Here is a 9,816-nt window from a genome sequence, read left to right on the forward strand (position 1 = left end):
GAGAGAGAGAGAGAGATTTTTGCTATACGGCACATGCACTCACTAGAGAGACAGAGAGAGAAAGACAGAAAGTGAGAAATCACTCCTGGGGTGGCAGGGAATGGCCATACTGGAATCCCTTCTCCATTTTCCTCTTGGGATTTTGGGCATGCACACACATGTACCCAGCATGAGTTTTAAGCCACCAGGTCCTGGACTCAAACCATAGTCTACTATGTGGGAGTCCAGCAATGTAACCATTACACCATCAGTTGGCCCTGGATTCTTTTTTATTTTCTATGTATATAATCATGTCAGGGAATGGCCATACTGGAATCCCTTCTCCATTTTCCTCTTGGGATTTTGGGCATGCACACACATGTACCCAGCATGAGTTTTAAGCCACCAGGTCCTGGACTCAAACCATAGTCTACTATGTGGGAGTCCAGCAATGTAACCATTACACCATCAGTTGGCCCTGGATTCTTTTTTATTTTCTATGTATATAATCATGTCCTCTGCAAATAGACATAATTTTATTTCTTTCCTTATTTGAATGCCTTTTATTTTATTCTCTTGTCTGATTGCATTGGCTAGTACTTCCAGTACTTTATTGAAAAGGAGTGAAAAAAGTGGGCAGCCTTGTCTTCCAGTTTTTAGTGGAAAAGTTTTTAGCTTTTCCCCATACAGTATGATATTAGCTATGGGTTTTTTATATATGGATTTTATTGTGTTAAGAAATGCCACTTCTATGGACTTTGTTGAGAGTCTTAATTGAAGGAATATTGTATTTTATCAAATGCTTTTACTGCATCAATTGATATGATCATATGTTTTTATCCTTCTTTCTGTTAATATGACATATTACTTTTATTGTTTGTGTATGTTGAACCATCCTTGCATCCCTGGAATAACGCCTACCTGGTTGTGGTGTATAATCTGTTTAATGTGTCATTGAATATGATTTTCTAATAACTTGTTAAGCGTTTTTGCATCTATATTCATCAGAGGTATTGGTCTGTTGTTTTCTTTTTTGTTATGTCCTTGTCTGTTTTGGGGATGAGGGTGATTGAGGCTTCATAAAATGAATTAGGAGAGTTGTTTATTTGGGGATCTTTACAAACATTAATAGTTTGAGCAGAATAAATATTAGCTCTTTTTAAAAAGCTTTTTAGAATTCAGAAGTAAAACCATCAAGACTTGGGCTTTTCTTTGTTGGAAGGTTAACTATTACTGATTTAATTTTGTATCAGTCTGTTGGGAGAAAATAATTTATATTTTTGGTTCTAAGTCATATAGTTCTGATTTTTTTTTAATTTGAGCACTTGATTTCAATACTTATTAAACATTTTCAGGTTTCTTGTCTACAAGTTGCCTGCTCATATCCATTCGCTCATTTTTTTCTGAGTTGTTTGCCTTTTTCTTATTGATTTATGGGAGTTCTTTATTTCAAATATTAATCTTTTGTCAGTATATGCATTGCTAATATCTTTTCCCAGTTTTTTTAACTGTATGGTAGATTTTATCACATAGGTATTTTTAAATTTTTGATGATTTGGTCAAATATTGTAAATCTATTCATTTTTGTGCTTTATATCTTAAAGTATTCATTATTACCTTCAGTTCATTACAGTAGGCTTTTAGATTTGCTTATATCTGTGTTAAAGGCATGTTATTTATTTTTAATTTGCTATAGGACTTGTGTGCTCACCAGAGGGATAGACAAAGAAAAAGCACTCCTCAGGGAGCATGGCCATACCACAATCCCTTCTTTCTATTTTTCCATTCTGTTGGGACTTTTGGCACCCACTCACATGCTCTCAGCATGTTTTTCAAGCTCCTGGGTCTGGGACTCGAACCATACATTTGACATGTGGAATCCAGCCAACTTAACCACCATCCTACCTACCTGACCTGGTATGTTATTTTATATGTAAGGCCTTAAAATATTCTGGAATATATTTTTGTGTGTAGTGTGAGAAAGCAATATATATTAACTTTTTTTTTTTTAATGGATAGTTTGGAGTCAGCCCTGTTATTAAGGGAGCCTGTTCCCACATGGCTGACCTCAGTTTGAATTCCACCCCTAGCAGCTTAAGAAACCATGCATGTGTGCATGTATGCCCCAAATCCCAACAAGATGAAAAATAGAGGAAAGGGATTGTGGGGTGGTTGTGCCCCATGGGGGGGAGGTGCTACTACTACTCCCTCCCTTCTCTCTCTCTCTCTCTCTCTCTCTGATGAGTGCATATGCTCTCTGGCAATTAAAAAAAAAGTATGGATTTCCCATTATTCTAGCATCATTTATTAGGTTGTCCATCATTTTCCACCACGGTGTGATGTCCCCTCTGCCCGCTACTCTATACAGAGTTCCCCAGTGAGCATGGCATGTTTCTCTAACCTAGTTGTCTGTCTGTTCCTGCATTAATACTGCATTGGTTTTTTGTTTGCTGGGTACTTTTTTTCTTTTTTTTCTTTTTTGGTGAAGTTTTTGCTATAAGGCACATACACTTGCCAGACAGGGAGACAGAAAGCGAGATATCACCTCCTAGGGAGGATAGCCATGCTGCAATCCCTTCTCCTCCTTTCTCCTCTCGGGATCTTGGGCATGCATGCACACGTGCCTGGCGTGAGTTTTAAGCCACCGGGTCCGGAACGTGAACCGCAGTCGACTACATGGGAGTCCAGCGACATAGCCATTACGCTAACTGCTGGTCCCCTTTGTTGTTTGTTTTTGTTGTGTTTCATTTTTAGGTTTTTGTGATGGGTATGTAAGCTTGCCAGAGAAGAGAGAGACAGAGAGATATAAAGAAAGGAAAAGTGAGAAATCACTCCCCAAGAGGGATGGCCACACTGCAGTCTCTTCCATTCAGCTCTTTGTATTTGGGGCACACACACACATGTCCGGTATGATTTTCAAGCCACTGGGTCCAGAATTTGAACTGTAGTCAACCATGTGGAAGTTCGGCACCTTAACTGCCAAGCCACATGCTGGCCCCAGTACTGCATTGTTATAATAGCTGTAGCTTTATGATATAACTTGATACTTGGCAAGACAAGTCCCCCTTTTTTGTTCTCTCTGAATAATGTTTTATTTGAAGATTTCCTCTTCCATATTATTTCTAGAATCAGTTTGTTTGCCTTGTTCTGTAAATGAAAACTGCAACATTATTATTTTAATTACACTTAATAAAGAGTTTACTGTATAGACATTCATATATAAATTAGTATATAGGCATTCATATATAAATTATGAAATGTTGTATTAATATCTAGCACATTATTTATTCAGGATTTTTAGTCCTATAATATTATTTACCATTTCCCTATACATTGCATATCTTTTATATAATTAACCCCTTTGTATCTCATTGTCTCTGCTGCTATTGTGAATAATATTACATTTCCTGATTAATTGTTGCTGTGTTATTAGAACCTTACTGATTTAACATATTTATCTTATATCTGGCAACTCTGCTAAAGTTTTTAGTTCTTAATAGTTTGTAGATGAGCTTGCTTTTTGTTTTCCCTTTCTTTTTCTTTTTCCCTCTTCTTGAGAGTGTGTGCACTTGCTGGAGAGAGAGAGAGATAGAAAGTGAGAAAATACCCACATGGGGAATGGCCACATTACAATCCCTTCTCCATTCTCTTGGAATTTGGGGCATACTTACACATATACCCAGTGTGTTTTTTAAACCACTGGATACAAGACTTGAACCATGTAGTCGACCATATAAGATCTAGCCACACCACCTCCCAGCCTGTGTGCATTTTCTATGTAGACCACCAGATTCTGTGTACTTAATGGCATTTAAATCTCTTATTTTTCTATCATTATGGCTTCTATTTTTTTTTCTTACTTATTTATACATTATTGACTAACATTGATGCCAGTTCGGTTTTGAGTAGTAACAGTCATGATGGGAATTCTTGACTGTGGACTGTGTTTACGATTATGATTCTCCTGATACTCACATTCATACCTTTTTTCCCATGACATTAGCAGTAAGCATTTTTAATATGGATAGCCAAGGTTAAGGTATAGACTACAGTCAGATAATGTTATAAAGTTATCCTATTGGTAAGAGAATTCAATATTTACCCCCTTTGAATCCTTTTCACTTTCTGAATTACCCATCTATATTTGTTATCCATCATCTAAGAGATAATACATTGAAAATAACTTAAGGATCTCACCTATAAGTATACTCATTTCACTTGAGAGTATTGTTCATGGGAAGATGAAGATAGAAGTTTTAATCTTTTGCTATCTGCAAAAATTCTCATCAATTATATTATTCATGCTTTGTGATTTCTTTTTAATAGACCCCTATGAACCAAGCTTCAACTCGTTCCCACTGCATTTTCACGGTTCATTTATCAAGCAAAGAACCAGGATCTGCAACTGTCCGACATGCCAAGCTCCATTTGGTTGACCTGGCTGGTTCAGAGCGAGTTGCCAAGACTGGAGTAGGCGGCCAGCTTCTAACAGAGGCCAAGTATATCAACCTGTCACTACATTACTTAGAACAGGTAAAGTGGGCGGAATAAGATGTAACTAGAGCCATCATTTCTTGACCACATACTATGCATCAGACATTTTTGTTTTGTTTGCTCCTTTTATTATTTAATTATGACAAAATACGCATAACATAAAACTTACCATCTTCATCACCATTTTTAAGTGTACAATATAGTGGCATTACATACATTCAGAATGTTGTATAACCATCACACTCCCCATTTTCAGAATTATTTCAAAATTCAAAATGGAAACTCTGTACCCCATTCCTCTATATCCTCAGGCCCTGGTAACTTCTATTTTACCTTCCATCTGTATGAATTTGCCTATGCTAGGTGCTGCTTGTAAGTAGAATCATGCCATATTTGTACTTTCATGACTGCATTATTTCACATAGCATAATGTTTACAAAGTTTATCCACATTGTGGCATGTTAGCAGAACTGTGTTCCTTTTTGAAATTGAATAACATTCAATTGTATGCATATTTTTTATTTTGCTTCTTCCTTCATCTGTTGATAGATACTTGGATCATGTTTACCTTTCAACTATTGTGGAAATGCTGTTCTGAACATTGGTATACCTACTAGCATTTTATGTATAGCACTTCATTTAAACCTCACAACAGCTTTCCATTGTAGGTATTAGTTATTATCCCTATCTCACAGACTTTTTTTTGAGAGATTTTGGCTATAGGGCACATGCGCTCACCAGAGAGACAAAGAGAAAAGCAGAGACAGACGCAAGAAATCATTCCCTAGAGGGGATGGCCATGCTGCAATCCCTTCTCCATTCTCCTCTCAGGATTTTGGGCATGGACACACATGCACCCAGCATGAATTTCAAGCTACCAGGTCCAGGATTTGAACAGCAGTTGGCCATGTAGAAGTCCAGCACCTTAACCACCACACCACCTGCTGGTCCCAGCTTATCTCACAGATTTTAAAATTCATGTCTTCCCAAAGCATTCCCAAAGTTACCCACCTAGTAGTAAAATGAGGATTTGAAACTAGATTTGCCTGGCTGCAAAGCCTGTGCATTTTGTTTTTGTTTTTGTTTTTTTGTTTTTGTTTTTGTTTTTCCCATTTACTGTCTTATTGTCTTTATGGTAAAATTAGTAATGGGTATAAGTATAGACCAGGGATCCTCAACCCCCTAGACTGTGAACTGGTGCCAGTTTGTAGCCTGTGGTGGGTTCCTCACACAGTATGCCAGGCAGTAGGGGATGGGCAGAGAGCGAGTGAGTGAGGCTTTGACCCTGTGTACAGCCTCTCCACATTGCTTTCATCACTGCCTGGGCTTCACTTCCGTCCAATAGCAGTGATATTGGATTCTCAAGGGAGCATGACCCCTATTGCTATGTGATGGTTTTATTGTATATTGGAAGTGGTAGTGATGGAAACGGGATGCACAGTGGATGTCATAGGCTTGAGTCATCCTGAGACTTAACTTCTCTCCCCCAGTCTGTGTAGGAATTGTCTTCCATGGCCTGTCCCTGGGGCTAGGAAGGTTGGGGACCGCTAGTATAGACAGCCTCCTGCTCCCTGTTTTTTCAGGCTAGGAGATTAACTATAGGAACACAGCCTAACTTAGAGATGACTAATACCTTTTCAGCCTCTGGTCATTTCATGTGATTGGTTCTCTTAGCCTTAGTTTTCCCTCTCTAGCTCTACTCCAAGTTGATGACAATCTGGCCCAGTATGTGCTCTATTTTTAATTTCTAACTTTAACTTCAAAGGAAGAGAGAGCTCCTCTAAATTTAGCTAAATAAATCCTCCAGAAAAAAAATCTTCATCCTTAAAATGAATGACATGAATAAGATGATTTCTAAAATTCCTCTCAGTTCTTTGAGTATAAGTGTTGTGAATATTAAAGATGGCAACTACTTATGAATCCTAAAAAATGAGAAGCATGATTAAAAAAACTGGAAGGAAGGAGTACAGAGTATATTAATGAGGCAGAAAGACTTGTTAATGAATGTTGGGGGCTGAAAGATTTAAGAGGAAAAAGAAAACCTTTTCAACTGCCCAATGAATTCTTTTGAGACTGATGTTGTCCTAATGCTAACTACTTTGTAATGGTCATGTTGGCTGCAAAAGCAGATCAAGAGAAACCTAAGAGGTGCTATCTGAACAAGTTGCACCAAGTTAGGGTCTGACCAGACGTATCCCAGTCACACAGTACCCAGAGATGAAAGCCTGCATAGCATTCAGATCATTTTTGTGTTTTTAACAAGAGTCAGCATTTCCTAAGCTCTTTCTCACTCAAATATTACACACTACTTATACTTAATAGAGTTTTTTACTTAATAGGATACTTGTGTTATAGAGCATTGGTATGAAAGCATAACAGTCTGTATTCAAAGTGGTTTATCTCAAAGAAATGTGTTTGCTTGTTTTATGATAGCACTGCCTGTTTTAATTCCCATTGTGTCCATCTGTTCATACAAAATTGTATTCATCAGTTGAATCAGACTTTCTACCAATCGTGATCACTCAAGAGAAATGTTCTGCCCCTAATTGTCTTTCTTTATTTTATACAAACTTGAAAGCTGCTACTTGTCACTAAAAGTATTCCTCTCCTCAGATTTCTTCTCTTCAAAATTCTTATAACATTAGCCTCATGTGAGTAGTTTCGGTGGCTATGTGACACTTGATGTTTTTATGTCACTAATTTATTTATCCAACAAATATTGACAAGGACCTATAATAGACAGAGGGCTGCACTAGTCAGTGGAACATGGTGGTGAACAAAACAGAGACAGTCTTTGCCCCAAAGGTCTCCTGATCCAATAGAGAGAGACATAGTAAGTCAGCGTCCTCAAGTATGCGGATATAATCCAGGTATGAGCTGTGGAGAGAAAGTAAAAGGAGTGAGGAGAACCTGTAATGGAGAATCTGACATAGACTGAGGAGGTGAGAGTTACTGATGGCTCTCTGAGGGCCTGATACTAAGAAGAGACCCGAAGAATGAGTAGGAGTGAGCAAGGCAAGGATGCTGCCTATAACTTGTCAGGCACACCGACCTGTGAGTCTGTCAGCTCTTGGCTCCAGTCCAGGGGGATCAATTCACTCAGATCTCAATGACATCTACATGTCATTGACTCTTGGCTCTCTAAATGTAATTTATCTTTGTATTTGTATTTTCATCCACTGCATCACTCTAGTTTAACTATTTACACTAATATATGAGTGTGTTCATAGGAAAGAAGGAGGCTCAGCATAAGATAATGGAGAGAGATTAGTGTAAGAAGAAAGAAAAACAAATATGGAAAAACTGCAATTTGTGGATACTAACATGGGATTGAGTAAGTCTATGAGTAGTGGCGAGAGCATAAGAGGTGGGTAGAAGTGAAATTATGGAATTTTCCACAAAAAGAGATAAATGAGAGAGAACCAAGGAGTACATAGAAATAAGAACAATAGAGAAGAGGGAAGATACTTAATGAAATAGCAGAATTCAAGGACTTTTATAAATTCAATTCTCTTCATGTAGTACTTACATTTATTATGTGACTAATAAGACTGCAAATATAACACAATTCAGTTTAATCAACTTCATTCAACAAATTTTGATTGTTATGGGGTGCTGTGAGTTACGGTAAACAAGAGGGATAAATGTGACTGCATAGAAGGTGGTTGCAACCACATTATTCAGCAAAACAGTAAAGCATACAAACAAATATGTACAATACAGTAAGACAAAAACTGCAGTAGAAATTCATCTAAGTGTTGGTAATGAATTATATCTTCTCTTTCAGTTTCTAGATGTAAGGTAGAAACAATGGGTGATCATTTGGTAACCTGTCTTATGTGAATTAGCTCACATTGGGTCTAGAAATCCCATGCATATTTTAATTGCCCTTCTGGCTATAATTGTGAGACTTCACACCTGCTCAAAGGGAAAGCCCTTTTGAGTTGAATACACCTTATTGTGTTATAAGTAAATAACTTTCTGTTTGCCAGAGTGCTGTTGGTTTTGGAATTCTCCTTGTGTATATAGTCCTTCTTCCAAAAAGTTTCTTCAAAAACATTTTTAGCCACAATAACAGGGTACATCTTGGTGTTAGAAATTGAGTCCACAAGAAGAAAAGGAAGGGAGATGTGCATACTTGTCCTAACTATAAACCTCACCAAGTGCTCCTGGTGTGACCCGTGGTCTCTGTCAGCCCAAACATCAAGTGAGAAACCACTGGGAGTGGAGAGTGTTTGCTCTCTCTTCTACAGAAAATCACAATTGGGATTGTCTTTGGCCAGTTAGCTAATATAAGTGGGACTTTTTCAGAGTTTTAGTTTCCATTTGGCTTCCACTGAATGTGTTCTGTTCAGGAGAAAAACTAATGGTGCCAGCACCAGTTGTAACTATTCCGAATCTCTTTCAGTTTTCAGAAGAAAATTTTCCATGACCTTCTGAGCTCTTTAAAATAATATCTCTAGGGACCAGCAGATGGTGTAATGGTTATATTGTTGGACTCCCACGTAGTTGACTGCTGTTCAAGTCCCAGACCTGGTGGCTTAAAACTCACACTGGGCACTTGTGTGTACATGCCTAAGATCCTGGAGGAGAATGGAAGAAAAGGGATTGCAGCATGGCCATCCCCCTGGGGTGATTTCTCACTTTCTGTCTCTCTGTTTCTTTCTGTCTCTCTGGTGAATGCACATGACCTATCTCAAAAATCTCACCCTAAAATAAAAAAAAAAATCTCTGTATTATAGTTCATTAAATAATAAACCAAATCATTGATCTCAGGCACAGTTTCTAGGCACTTGGAAATATTATTAAGTCTTATGTGAAGTTCCACCTTTTGGTACTTAAAGAATGCCTTGAGAGACATTTGTCATTGTACACAAAATGTTCATGTAATTACACATGAAATCCAAAACAGAAGTAAATTAAAAATATATATATATGTCGTGTTGTATGACTGCTCTCCTACTCTCTTCCCTTGTGCCATTCATAAAATCATTTGTTTCTTACTAATTAAGAGAGCCTGGGGGCCAGCAGGTGGGTTAGTAGTTAAGGTGCTGGACTCCCACATGGCCAACTGTGAATTGAGTCCTAGATCTGGTGGCTTGAAACTCATGCCAGGTGTATGTGTGTTCATGCCCCAAATCCCAGGAAAAGAATGGAGGAGAAGGGACTGTGGCATGGCCAGCCCCCCGAGGGGGTGACTTCTCACTATTCCTCTCATAATCTCACTGTGTGAGTCTCTCTGGCAAGCACACATACCCTATGGCTAAATCCTTTAAAAAAAAAAAAAAGAAAAAAAATAAAAAGAAAGAAAAAAATAAATTAAGAGAACACAAAACAACCCTA

The 9,816-nt window shown here is 37.9% G+C and overlaps 1 protein-coding gene across 2 annotated transcripts in view; it reads left to right on the forward strand.

Annotated features, from left to right (window-relative positions):
- KIF6 (kinesin family member 6) overlaps nt 1-9,816 on the forward strand; it is a 485,408-nt gene that overhangs the window by 164,968 nt on the left and 310,624 nt on the right. For both annotated transcript variants that reach the window (XM_006148609.2, XM_006148610.2), the window contains one exon: nt 4,306-4,512. In XM_006148609.2, the coding sequence (XP_006148671.1) occupies nt 4,306-4,512 (207 nt within the window). The remainder of the gene's footprint in view (nt 1-4,305; nt 4,513-9,816) is intronic.

The sequence above is a fragment of the Tupaia chinensis genome, unplaced genomic scaffold (genome assembly GCF_000334495.1).
Source record: "Tupaia chinensis unplaced genomic scaffold, TupChi_1.0 Scaffold000238_1, whole genome shotgun sequence".
Classification (NCBI taxonomy): Eukaryota; Metazoa; Chordata; class Mammalia; order Scandentia; family Tupaiidae; genus Tupaia; species Tupaia belangeri.